Raw genomic sequence first — 14653 nt, forward strand, 5'->3', positions numbered from 1 at the left:
TTGTCATTTGACAGCACGTTCCAGTGAACTGGCAGGCAGGTTACTGGCTCTTTTGTCCATGCAGAGCTATCCACGCGCATGAAGAGACCGGGTGCGGAGGGGCTTGTGATATCTCATCTTGCAAACTTTTGAATTTTATGCATTAAAAAAATGGTTCATCTCAAGTCTAAAGACACCTTTTAACAATATTTGCACTATAGTATTGTTGGCATGCAAATATTTACAAACTTACAAATTAGGAGTATAGGCCACTCAACTCCTCGAGCTGTCTCCACCATTCAATAAGATGGCAGATCTGATTTTAACCTCAACTCTGCATCGAATAACCCCGAATAACCTTTCATCCCCTTGCTTATCAATGATCTATCTACCTCTGCCTTAAAGATATTCAAAGAAATAGCTTATTATAGAATTTTAACTGTTAAACTTTGATCAAAAGAAAAACCAGTTTTCTCCCTTTATTCCAGTTATGACTATCCAGCACCTATGAAAACAATGTTCATTTTCAACAAATGGACAAAAAGATTTAATTGGACAATATGGAAAAGGATATTGGGTGAGGCTAGAAAAGCTTGCTCTATGTGAAGTTGGAGTATCAGTGTCAGTCAAGATGAAATTCAAACCGGTAGCTTTGAGACCACCCATTAAGGCTTTTATGTGGACTCAAGCCAAAACTAACATGGTGAAAGGACAACATTTAAGAATTCATAACAGTATGAAAACAATAAGTATTGAATTCACTGGACACTGACATTTACAATAGATGGCCCGCAAGAATACCACTACTAAAGATGAAAACAGGTTCAACTGTAATTTATGGTAAATAGGTATACAGTAATGTCACAAATTAAATGATTAAAAACACTTGTAATCATTTTCTAATAACTATATGGTTTTCACTGTCCCCTCCCCAACACATCTATCGCATGGCATTTTATTAACCAGGTTATATTTGCTGAATTAGTAATGTGCTGCAAACAAACAGGTAGGTTTAGGGTGCCACTCCTCATTTGGTCACATGTTGCTTTACCACAAGGTATTTTAACACCTTCTTGTAACCTGAAATTCAACTGATGGTGGTTTAAAAACATGTTAAGCTAAAATGCACATAAATAAACACCAAGATCATTTAGATGGCTGTAACCACATTTTTGGATTAGTCAAGCATTTCTGATATTTATCGGCAAACCTAGAACTTTTGAATAAAATGTTTTACTGTATTCCAGAAGAAGAGACAAGAGTGTTTTTGTTTATGGGATTTTTGTTCTGCACCCCTGCTACAGTACTGTGATTGTAAATGTTGCACAGAGAATCTAGTACATGGTCCAAACTTCTGCAACTGGATTGCTACACCAACAGCTGTCCACGAAGTTGTGCTGCAATGAAGTAATACTCCAATATCCCATGATTGCCTAAAAATATCTCAAGACTTCAGACGAAGACCGATACTTTGTGCATCTGACCTCAGGATTGTGAACTGATTGCAGATGGTAATAGCTAATTAGTTGGTTATAAAAGTGATACGATTTGCTATTTCACAAGTTAGGATAGTCATAAGTTTGAACTGCAAGAGGACAGAAGGTAGAGGTAATCACCTTTGAGATCCAGTTGGATAGTACTCCAAGTGAAGTGCCACACAGTTCAGAATAATGCGCAAAGAGCAAAATGGGTGACCTCCAGGGTAACAGAGAGGCAAGGTCAAAAAGGCTCAAGGACTCTTTAGGCTACTATTACTATCCATAGATACCTGTTAGACAAGTGTGAGGTTGATAGTTAACTCAGTAATATGATCCTAAGCAAAATCATGTCACTGTTGAACAAACAGTACCCAAGGGATTGCAAGGCAGGTAGACAAGAATAGTGGTAGTATTCAAATTTTTTTTTGGTTGGGGTACAGACTGAAGGACATCATGGAATGGATGGATAAATGTTTGGAAGTGGGAGGGGGAAAACAAAAGGACAGCAGTGAAAAGTTGTACTGCAGTCCATGTTTGAACCAATGACACAGAGATTAAATAGTGCAACGAGAAGGATTTAAGCTAACGTAGCTGGGGATGTAGGGAAATCAACGTTTAAGAGAGGAACAGCAGCTACACTGAAAGAAGTGGAAGACTTAGTTACAACAGCGGGGAAATACCTTCAGGTAAAGGGATCAGAAAACGGCTTTTAAGTAATGAGAGATATTGTAGAAGCAAAGGATATCAAATGGCTCTGTTGAAAGATCATTGAACTGAAACTTTAAGTCCGTTTCTCTCGCCAAAGATGCTGCCAGATCTACTGAGTATTTCAAGCATTTTCTGTTTTTATTAAGGAAAGAAGCATTGCTTGATTTAGTTCTAGGAAATGAAGGGTGAGATGTGAGTTAAGAACCATTGGGAAATGACAACAACAATCTAAAATGCAAAGTAAGGACAATGAATATTAATTAAGCCACAGCTTCAGGTACCCTTTTATAAAATACCATTAAGGTCCTAAAGAACACAATATAGATTCGCTGATGGTGCTAAGGATGGGGAACTATAATTATGATGAGATACTGGAAGTATTTCCAGTGGAGCAAAAAATATAAAGGTGAATTGTAAAAGTCTGTTAAAACTATGATGTATTTTAATAACAAATAGGGAAAGACCATTTCCTCTGATTGAAAAATCAGCAGCAAGGCATTATCAATTTCAAGAAATCACTAAATGAGGTGAAAAATGCAAAGAAATTTCTTTAGAAACATATAAGTTTTATCAATGAGTAGTGGGAGTCAAAACCACAGATTTTCAAGCAAATGTTGGATACCCACCCACCATCCAAACTGCATTTGCACATTCTCTAAAAGCAACATTACATTTGAAACATATTCCTTGTCCCTCCATTTTTTTTTTAATTCCAACCCTGTCACAATAATTATAGCTAGATTCAAATCCATATTCTCAGTAACTGAACTGACTGCTATTTCATGAAATCACCCAAATTACACAAGGTACTTTTATCATCAGCTGATGGTGGGAGAGAAGAGAGAACACACTTCATCCGAAAATCTGCCCACTTTTAAATTCCAACTAGATTTTAAAAAATCAACTATGAACAAATAAAAATGGCCATGACTAGCGAAGGCCTCCTTTGGTTTTATATCCATTGTACAAACTAGTTTAAACAAGGAAGAGTACTGTAAAGGAAGGTGAATAGATGTGCATATGCAACTTGTATTACTCTCTCTTTTGTGTAAAACAAATCTATCATCTTTTCCTTGCATCCCCAACAGCTCCCTGACCAGGGAGCACCATAGGTAGAGGTGGCGGGAGCGGGGAATGAAGTTCTTCACAGTGGCATTTGCATATTTTTAGTTGCGGCTGCTTTAAGCTTTCAGCCAATGCTCCTATTCACAAAGGTGAGAAGGCACAAGCAAGTACTCATTCCATGGTTTGAAGTTAAGCTATTTTAAATGTAGGATTAGCAATATTTTTTGTTACCTCCTACTGTTCTTTAGATCCTTGGGTCTTCCACCCCAAAACCAAGGTTGCACAAGGAAACCACTGCCTTCAGGTCCATTGACAGCTGTCCAAAACTGTGACAATCAACCTTTTCTGAAATGTTCATTCTGGAAAGGTGCTTCATGCCTCCCACCCTAACTCAAAAATGGTTAGTCATGTTGTCAATCAAAACACATTCCCTACACTCCCTGGTATTGCAACATGAATTGTCATTCAACAAATTAATACTGCATAATATGCCAAACAAAAATGCAAGAGCCATTTTTTTTTGCTGAAGATCTGGATAATGACTAAAGTAGATCATCGCTGTAATATTTAGTGCTTTGAAATAAAAAGGTGCAATGTACCTCCAACCATCTGTTTCGCTGCATAAATTAGTCTGATTGCTAAGAGATCAATTCCAGCTCTCACATGAATGAAACACGGGAGCTGCAGTTCTGCTCAATACCAATATTATAAGAGAAAACTTAAACTCCTATTTAAAGGCAACAGCATACAAGCAGCCAATTCAGCAAAAATTAAAACATGTTCCAGAATTACGAAGTTGGATTTGAATTGAGTTAATGGCTTGATACGAATCCTGAGATGCAGTTCAGCCACTTTACAGTACTGATCTGGTAACAAGACATTTTAATTTTAAAAAGCAGAGATTTTAACTCATACAGTTCCAAACTTTGACACAGCAATGGTACATTTGGCTTTATATGGTCCAGCTGGGACCATAGTTCAGTTTAACATTGAATAAATTGTATACAATGCTGAGACGGCACTGCTTCATCCCTGAGGAGATTTTCCAAAATGGCAGGCAGTCACTTTTGAAGGAGGCAGCTTACAGCACTTGATTAGAACAAAGAATCAGTTTGGCAGAGAGAATAAACTGTGAAACTCTATCATCTTCAATCATACAAATACTATACGCCATAGCTAGCCATGAAGTAACCTATACCATTTACGGATTTCAGTAAGTGATATAATTGAAAATTAAGGCACGCAGAGGCATCCAGTTACAACTCCCATTATAACATACACATTTGATTTTTAAAAATGAGCAACTTAAACAAACCGGCCAAACACATCACTTTTTGCAGAGTATATTTCCACACAACCCAATAGCTAAATTTTGCTGTTTTTGCACGTGTACAATATGCTACAGTCCAAGTTTTATTTTATCAATACAATGTGCACTGACCTGCACCTGTTTGCGGAAGTGGAGCACCCTGGACGCTGCGCAATACCAACAGTGTCAGTAAGAGAATGCCGGCGCGTATCGCCATTCTCGACCGGGATTGACTGCTCGTCGTCGTCAGGGACCCAAACGATCGTCGATCTGAAGCATTTATACGGACGGACGGATCGATCCCCCGTCAATAAGAGTCGATGTTAACAATAATCCTTCCCACCACCTCCCCCCCCTCCCCACCCACCCTCTAAACACCGCCGGCAACTGACCGGCAACAGTGCTCTCCCCTTGCGGCGCTTTTCTTTCGGATTTTTCGGCAACAAACAGTCACTGGAGTTGGGCCACAGAAACTCATCCTTACTCACAGGCCTCGACCGCCACTCCGCGCCGATATTCCTCTCAGATCCCAGCCCCTAACCATTATTCTACCGGCCGGTGACAATCTGTACATTTTTTTTTGCAGTGGCGGTGATTTTTTTATTTGCGCTTTCACTAGCGACACGACCGCCCACCTCCCGACGCTTTTCCCACGGCCGCCATGATACGCATCCCGCGTCAGAAGACAACATGTTCCATCCCACCGCTGTGATTGACAGTGCTCCCTGACCAATCGCACGCCACCCTGACCAAGGCTTCTCAGCCAATCGGCCGGGGGGGATGGGACAAATAGGGCGGGGCTTCCGGCCTGGTGACGGAGATGGACGAACTCGTTCCTGGGATGTTGAGTCATGAACTTAGCAACTGAGGGAGGCCGGTAGGGTCTTGAGACAGGCTCTGCGAAGAATGTAAAAACAAAAAACTGCGGATGCTGGAAATCCAAAACAAAAACAGAATTACCTGGAAAAACTCAGCAGGTCTGGCAGCATCGGCGGAGAAGAAAAGAGTTGACGTTTCGAGTCCTCATGACCCTTCGACAGAACTAGGTGAATCCAAGGAAGGGGTGAAATATAAGCTGGTTTAAGGTGTGTGTGGGTGGGGGGATGGGGGGGGGGGGAAGAGAAGTGGAGGGGTGGTGTGGTTGTAGGGACAAGCAAGCAGTGATAGAAGCAGATCATTAAAAGATGTCACAGACAACAGAACAAAAGAACACAGGTGTTGAAGTTGGTGATATTATCTAAACGAATGTGCTAATTAGGAATGGATGGTAGGGCACTCAAGGTATAAAAGATTTAAAAATAATGGAAATAGGTGGGAAAAGAAAAATCTATATAATTTATTGGAAAAAACAAAAGGAAATGGAAAGAAACAGAAAGGGGGTGGGGATGGAGGAGGGAGTTCAAGACCTAAAGTTGTTGAATTCAATATTGGAGAGACCAAACATAAACTGAGCGACCGCTTTGCAGAACACCGGCGGTCTGTCCGCAAGAATGACCCAAACCTCCCTGTCACTTGCCATTTTAACACTCCACCCTGCTCTCTTTCCTACATGTCTGTCCTTGACTTGCTGCATTGTTCCAGTGAAGCCCAACGCAAACTGGAGGAACAACACCTCATCTTCTTTACAGCCTTCCGGACTGAATATTGAATTCAACAACTTTAGGTCTTGAACTCCCTCCTCCATCCCCACCCCCTTTCTGTTTCTTCCCACTTCTTTTTGTTTTTTTCCAATAAATTATATAGATTTTTCTTTTCCCACCTCTTTCCATTATTTTTAAATATTTTTAAATCTTTTTTGCTCCCCCCACCCCCACTAGAGCTATACCTTGAGTGCCCTACATTCGTTTAGATAATATCACCAACTTCAACACCTATGTGTTCTTTTGTTCTGTTGGCTGTGACATCTTTTGATGATCTGCTTCTATCACTGCTTGCTTGTCCCTACAACCACACCACCCCCCTCCACTTCTCTCCCTCCACCCAACCCAACCCCCCCCCTCCCCCCCCCCACACACACACACACACACACCTTAAACCAGCTTATATTTCACCCCTTCCTTGGATTCACCTAGTTCTGTTGAAGGGTCATGAGGACTCGAAACGTCAACTCTTTTCTTCTCCGCCGATGCTGCCAGACCTGCTGAGTTTTTCCAGGTAATTCTGTTTTTGTTCTGCGAAGAATGTGTTGCTTAAAGGGCCAAGTGCTGGAGCAGTATCCTCGAGTTCAGTATCGTTTTTCTTTTTTTCAATGTTTATTTTGAATGTAACTGTTGCCAACTCTTTATATGACTCAATTTTAATTGCATCAAGGTGCAAAAGTTTTACAATAGACTTTTCGTAGAGAATCTTACAACACAGAAGAAGGCCATTCATGTGTGCATCAACTCTTTGAAAGGGATGAGTCTTATTACCCCTTCTTCCACTTAGCTCTGCTTTTTTAAAATCCCTTTTGAAAGTCAGAATTGAAGGCTGTGCATTCCAGATCATAACGACTCGCTGCTTTAAAAAAAATGATCTTTGCATCTACCCATGGCTTTCTTGGCAATTATCTTAAATCTGTTTCACCAGGTTGCTAGACCTCCAGCATCATGCCTTCAGCTTCTTAGATACTTAACTTCTCTACCTCACTTTCATCCTTCAAGACACTTTGACTAAGCTTTGGTCATTTGCCATAATGTCTCCTAGCTTGGTGCCATAATTTGTTTTATAAGGCCCCTGTGAAGTGCCTTGGGGTGTTTTATTAGATTAAAGGCACCATATAAACACAAATTGTTGTTATTGTCATTAATCTATCAAAACCCTTCATAATTTTCAACAGTTCTTTTAAATTTCCCTTTCACCTTCCTTGTTCTAAGGAGAAAAATCATTATAAGTATTTCTTAATTAATTTGGAAGAGCATCCAATGAATGTAAGACCATTTTCTATGTCCCCAAGAAACTTAAATTCATGTTTCTAAAATTGAAACTTGCTGCAACAGAACTGTAGTTAAAACTGAATTTCAGGTTAAAAAAAATTAAATTCTAAACCTATTGGCGTCTGGTGTGTCTGCCAACATTGACAAAATGCTAGGTGTGAGATTTATAATTATGCACTAATGGACCTGTTGATTTCTAACAGTGCTATGTCAACATACTTTATTTGAAACCAAATTGAGTCGCTGTTACAACTAGTGATCGACCCATGACTGTTTTATTAGAGAGAACTTGATGTGAAGGGTTGATTCTGAGGAAAAAGGTATCTTTGCTGTCCTCCAAAATTATTTTGATATGTATGTATTAAAATATGTTTACAAGCTACCACAATGGCTCAGTGTAAAATTTCAATACTCAAATTAATTGTTTGCCACTCCACCTTTCCTCCTTTAAGACACGCCTTAAAATCGACCTGTAACCAAACTTTTGATTGCCAGCCCTAATAGCTCCTCCTTTGGCTCAGTGTCATTTTTTGCCTCTTGAGGCTTCTAGGGTATTCTATTGTTAAAGGTGCTTACATAAATGCAAGTTGTTATTGTTAGTCGCATCAACCAAAAAAATTCTAAATTTAATCCATCATCTTTGCTGAGTTAGCCGTTTGCACATGGAGCAGCTGCAGAAGCAATTTAATCTGGGCTTTCTACAGGGGAGAATCAATCCATGCTTCCCATCCCTGATTTCTATCTATTGACCTTGCTGGAAATGGCATGTGTGATTATCTGAATGATAGGATGGGTCTAATAGTTATCACAGTACTCCATGGGTTTGGGCTTAGAGATGAATAATGAGTACTTGAAGGTGGGGGGAGGGTTGTAACTCACCTAAGATTTGAATTCAAGAATAAAAAACAGTGAACAATTTTAGTCTTAAAGAGACATGCACCTACACTTTGGCAGCGTATATACATTATCCTTTACATTGTATAACATTTCTTGCCTTATCAATAAGTACATCCTTTACTTCTTATGAGTAGCTGCATGGATCCATGAGCTTTTGGTCTTTGGTGGTTAAATCATGCATGCTATGGAGCTTTACGGACAATATCTAAATGTTGTCTAAAATATTCCTGTTATGTTAACGGTATGTCAAATTGCTGAAATTAATATCCTGAGCAATGACTCCATGACCTAACCAAAATGGCGCTGGAGCCCTGATACCGAAAGTCCACCCCCAAACCTGACATCCACCATTTTCACTGCAGGGGATGGGGGAAGGGGACAGGTAATACTTTGTACATCCATGTTTTGCATGTAGAAATGCATGTAAAAGTGAATTTCCAAATTTCCAAAACACGCCTCGTGGGCTTTAGACATTTGAGAAAAAGTCTAAAGCTGCCGGAGTTATTTGGAGAGGTAAGGTGCTCTTTGGGATTGTTAAGAGTAGACATAAATGTGCATAAAAAGTGGATAAGCTCTGTAGAAGTGTCACGTCATTTAAATCCCCAGGCCCCTTAAACCTTTAAAAAAGAAACATCCAACCTGCAGTTGAGAAACTGGTGCTTGCTATTTCACTGTTTGTTAACATAAGCCTCAGGGTTGTCATTATAGAATTATAGGATTAGTGCTTGACTGCTTCCACAACCTATCCTTATCACAGTGGGGGGCCTGTAAATTCATAGATTGATTGACAGCTCCAAATGATTATAAAGAGATTAGTTGTCTTTGTTAATCTTTTATCCAGCCTGCCTCAGCACCCCCTTGTGGCTGCCTCTGAACTCTTTCTGATGTGGGCAGCCTGACTCCTGTTAGCACCCACCCCCATGGAATGAAAATACAACCATTCAGGGCATTTGCTCCCGAGTCAGGTTTGCAGAGTGAAAATTCGTCCCTTGATGTTCTGATTTGGGATTCACCCAGCAAAGGGGCAATAGAAGTAATAGCAGCCCTTTACAACCTGCCAGACTCTCGAAACTCAAAAATAACAAAACAATGATTTCAAAATACTGTATCATCACAAGTAGAATCAGACTCTTAGTGCAGTTTGGATACAATGATAATGATTGCAAACTAATCGTACAGAGTTTTTAATGACAGAGAACAATGGGATTCTACTTGGATTATTTGTCACCTTGAACGTCAAGATTAATCTTTTCCACCGTAATAATTCCCATCCATCTGTTGTCATTATAGAATAAGTGGAGCTGCTCATACTAAGTAAGGGATGTACCATTTGATAAGGTAAGAAATGGTATAGAGTGTAGAGAATAATGTATTATGCTACCAGGTGCATTTCTCTTTAAGACTAAAAGTGCTAATAGCTCTGCTTTCTTGAATTCTATTCTTAGGTGAGTTACAGGTCTGGTTGTAGATCAGAATCCTAGCTTTCTTCCTAGGAAGGTCAGTTAAGGAGCTGCAAGTAGACTTTCTTTTATTCGTTCATGGGATGTGGGCCTCGCTGGCTAGGCCAGCATTTATTCCCCTCCCTAATTGCCTTTGAGAAGGCAGTGGTAAGCTGCCTTCTTGAACCGCTGCAGTCCATTTGGTGTAGGTACACCCACAGTACTGTTAGGGACGGAGTTCCAGGATTTTGACCCAGTGACACTGAAGGAACAGCGATATATTTCCAGGTCAGAATGGTGAGTGGCTTGGAGGGGAACTTCCAGATGGTGGTATTCCCATCTATCTGCTGCTCTTGTCCTTCTAAATGGTAGTGGTCGTGGGTTTGGAAAGTGCTGTCTAAGGAGTCTTTGTGGGTTCCTACAGTGCAACCTGTAAATGGTACACACTGCTGCAACGGTGCATCAGTGATGGAGGGAGTGAATGTTTGTAGATAGGGTGCCAATCAAGCAAGCTGCATTGTCTTGGACAGTGTCAAGCTTCTTGAGTGTTGTTGGTGCTGCACTCATCAAAACAAGTGGAGTATATTTCACCACACTCCTGACCTGTGCCTTGTAGATGGTGAACAGACTTTGGGGAGTCAGGAGATGATTTACTCACCACAGGATTCCAAGCCTTTTAACTGCTCTTGTAGCCACAGTATTTATATGGCTGGTCCAGTTCAGTTTCTGGTCAATGGTGACACCACTCCCCCCCCCCACCCCCCACCCGCCCGCCGCTGCCGCCGCCCCCCAAGATGATGATAGTGAGGATTCAGCGATGGTAATATCATTGAATGTCAAGTGGCAATAGTCAGATTCTCTCTTGTTGGAGATGGTCATTGCCTAACACTTGTGTGGCGCAAATGTCATTTACCACTTGTCAGCCCAAGCCTGGATATTGTCCAGGTCTTGCTGCATTTGGATGTGGACTGCTTCAGTATCTGAGGAGTCGTGAATGGTGTTGAACATTGTGGAATCATCAGCGAACATCCCCACTTCTGACCTTATGATGGAAGGATGGTCATTAACGAAGCAGCTGAAGGTGGTTGGGCCTAGGACACTGCCTTGAGGAACTCCGCAGTGATGTTCTGGAACTAAGATGATCAACCTCCAACAACCACAACCATCTTTCTTTGTGGTAGGTGTGATTCCAAGTAGCTGAGAGTTTTCCATCTGATTCCTGTTGACTCCTGTTTAGCTTGGGCTCCCTGATGCCACACTTGGTCAAATGCTGCCTTGATGTCAAGCACAGTCACTCTCACCTCACCTCTGGAGATCAGCTCTTTTGTTCTTCTTTGAACCAAGGCTGTAATGAGGTCAGGAGCTGAGTGACCCTGGCAGAACCCAAACTGGACATCAGTGAGCAGGTTATTGCAAAGCAAATACCGCTTGATAGCACTGTTGATGACCCCTTCCTTTACTTTGTTGATGCTTGAGAGTAGACTTATGGAGCGCTAATAGCCGTGTTGGATTTGTCCTGCATTTTGTGTACAGGACATCCCCAGGCAATTTTGCTAGGTAGATGCTGGTATTGAAGCTGTACTGGAACAGCTTGGCTAAGGACGCAGCAAGTTCTGGAGCACAAGCCTTCACTACTTTTGCCGGAATATTATCAGGGCCCATAGCCTTTCCAGTGTACCGTGCCTACAGCCATTTCTTGGATGTGGAGTGAATTGAATTGAATTGACTAAAGATTGGCATCTGTGATGCTGGGGACCTCGTGGAGGATGCCCAGATGGATCATCCACTCGGCACTTCTGGCTGAAGATTGTTGCAAATGCTTATGCCTTATCTTTTGCACAGATGTGCTGGGCTCCCCCATCACATGGGGGATGGGGACATTTGTGGAGCCTCCTCCTCCAGTGAGTTGTTTAACTGTCCATCATCATTCACGACTGGATGTGGCAGGACTGCAGAGCTTCGATCTAATCTGTTGATTGTGGGATCAATTAGCTCTGCCTATCACTTGCAGCTTATGCTGTTTGGCACACAAGTAGTCCTGTGTTGTAGCTTCATCAGGTTGACATCTTATTTTTATGTATGCCTGGTGCTGCTCCTGGCCTGCCCTCCTGCACTCTTCTTTGAACCAGGGTTGATCCCCTAGCTTGGTCGTGATGATAGAGTGGGGGATATGCTGGGCCATGAGTTTACAGATTGTGGTCGGGTACAGTTCTGCTGCTGCTGATGATCCACAGCGCCTCGTGATTGCCCAGTCTTGAGTGCTAGATTTGTTCAAAATCTATTTCATTTAGCATGGCGGTAGTGCCACGCAACACAATGGAGGGTATCCTCAATGTGAAGATAGGACTTCATCACCATAAGGACTATGCGATGGTCACTTTTACCGAGACTGTCATGGACAGATGTATCTGCAGCAGACAGGTTGTTTAGAATGAGGTTAAATATGTTTTTCCCTCTTGTTGATTCCCTCACCACCTGCCGCAGACCCAGTCTAGCACTTATGTCCTTTAGAACTCAGCCAGCTCAATCTGTAGTGTTGCTACTGAGCCACTTTTGGTGATGAACTTGAAGTTCCCCCATCCAGAGTACATTATGCACCCTTCCCACCCATAGTGCTTCCTCCAAGTAGTGTTGAACATGGAGAAGCACTAATTTATCAGCTGGGGCAAGGGGTGGGTTGGGGGGGATGGCAGTACATGGTAATCAGCAGGAGGTTTCCTTGCCTATGTTTGACCTGATGCTGTGAGACTTCATGGGTCCAGAATTGATGTTTAGGACATCCAGGGCAACTCCCTCTTGACTGTATACTACTGTGCTGCCACCTCTGCTGGATCTGTTCTGCTGTTGGGACAGGGCATACCCAGGGATCATGATGATGGTGTCTGGGACATCGTCTGTAAGGTATGATTCTGTGAGGATGAGTTGGTCAGGCTATTGCTTGACTTGTCTGTGAGACAACTCTCCGAATTTTGGCACAAGGTCTCAGATGTTAGTAAGGAGCACTTTGCAGGGTCGACATTAAGAATGATACTGAAATTTGCATTAAACTTTGTGTGACATCTGGAGTCCTGTTACAATCTTTGTAATATATTGTGCTGGCAGTACTGTGAGGGCTTTTTACCTTTGGTGCATATCTCTAACTGTTCCTTGCTCGGTATATAATGGACATACCATGTAGTTAGCAAGCTTCACATGAAAGACAGGAGAACTACTATGTATCGGGTGTTTCATTCAACTCTTTATTTGTAAATTAGAATTTACACTTGGGGGGGAAAAGGTGAAATATGAAAATGTTTCATTCTTGGAGCCAGCAGGTGGAACAAGTAAAACCAGGCACCAAAATGTTGTCCTAACTTTTGCTGGAATGGGTTATCTTTCTGTCTTCCAACTGTTGGTTGCAAGTATCACAATTCCCATTGCTGGCTCCCAACTGTTATTGATGCAGCTTTTTTGCAATGCATACTTTGACAGTTAAATTACTTACGGGGACTATATTTGTTGGGATTTATCTTCCATTATAAATCAGGTAATTATTAAGGAGCCTGCAGGAACTTCTTAATTCTGAGCTCATGCTCAGAATACATGCTGGGAAATCACATAAACTGCAATTGCACATAATGTACAGCAACAATTTGTATTTATATACAACTTTAAGCATAATAAAATTTGCACGGTACAAACTGAGAAAAATGGTAGCTAAAATTTGAGAGAAGTACAATGCCACCTAGTGCATTGACAGGTAATTGTTACAGGTGAGTGTAACAGGAAAAATGTTAACATTTTAACACTAGCTCCATTTGGAAATATTTATACAGCTGGTTCTGATGAGGAACTGCCGTTACGCAAGATTTTTAATAGCATATATAGACTGACATAAAAACAGCATTATTTATAGTAAAATAAATTAAATGTGACCTGTTGTATTTCCATTCCAGTTCCAAAGAAGAGTTATATTGGACTTGAAGCATTAACTGTTTCTCTCTGTACAGATGCTACCAGACTTGCTGAGTTTTTCCATAATTTTCTGGTTTTATTTCAGATCTCCAATACCTGCAGTATTTTGCTTTTATTATATTGTTGTTTCTACCTGTGAAAGCCTACAAGATATTTTGTCATATAACATGATGTTCTCCTCACCCACTTGTGTGGTCTTCTGTATTCCTATCTTTGGAATGTTTCTACGTGTTTTATCGTCACACGATGTGAAGTTCCCCTCACACATAAAATGCAATGTGCAAAGACATTTTACCCTTTCCAAATTGTGCATTCTGACTTTTATTCTTTTCCTCAGTAATTTAATAACAATTAAAACATCATCCAAAGTTTCTGCGAGGTTAGTCATTTATCTGCAGTGGATTACAGGCAAATGGTATGACTGTTTTAAGTCCAACCTAGTATTTCATTGGGATTCATGTAGCATCATAAGCCACAAGATTGAATCTTGAGTTATTTATAGCTGTTGTTTGAATGCTAAAATGAGATTATAGCCTTGAAAGCACTCCAGACTTTTCTTAACGTGGTTTGTGGGGGTGGAAGGGCTAGTTGCTCCATGGTCCAGCTTTGTGGGTGTCCTGAAAGATGGTCATGCTTACACTATGTCATTTAGATATTGGTGCAAAAAGATTAATAAGCATAACACAATATTTGAAAAAAATGATTGTATTAATCCTATTTGTGTTCCTTGTTAGTGTGCTGTGATCAATATACTGGGATGGCAAGACAAGGTTCACCTTGCAGCATATGCATTGTGTCATTGTATCAATGGAATCAGTTGTTTTTCTAGAAGGAGGAGGGAAGACAATCACAACTAACCCTAGTAAAACCTGTGCAGTATCATCCACAAATTTCTCCACCTCACATTTG

General features: G+C 41.1%; 1 protein-coding gene across 3 annotated transcripts in view; it reads right to left on the minus strand.

Moving 5' to 3' along the window:
* Window positions 1-4862, minus strand: part of lmtk2 (lemur tyrosine kinase 2) — a 127270-nt gene extending 122408 nt beyond the window's left edge. For 2 of the 3 annotated variants that reach the window (XR_005945281.1, XM_041206119.1), the window contains exon 1: window positions 4672-4862. Coding sequence is in view for 2 of the 3 variants with exons in the window: in XM_041206119.1 (XP_041062053.1) it covers window positions 4672-4756 (85 nt within the window). In the remaining variant the exon portion in view is untranslated. The remainder of the gene's footprint in view (window positions 1-4671) is intronic. The other variant, XM_041206120.1, reaches the window with a different exon arrangement.
* Between the last annotated feature and the right edge of the window lie 9791 nt (window positions 4863-14653).

The sequence above is a fragment of the Carcharodon carcharias genome, chromosome 15 (assembly GCF_017639515.1).
Source record: "Carcharodon carcharias isolate sCarCar2 chromosome 15, sCarCar2.pri, whole genome shotgun sequence".
In the NCBI taxonomy this organism is placed as follows: domain Eukaryota; kingdom Metazoa; phylum Chordata; class Chondrichthyes; order Lamniformes; family Lamnidae; genus Carcharodon; species Carcharodon carcharias.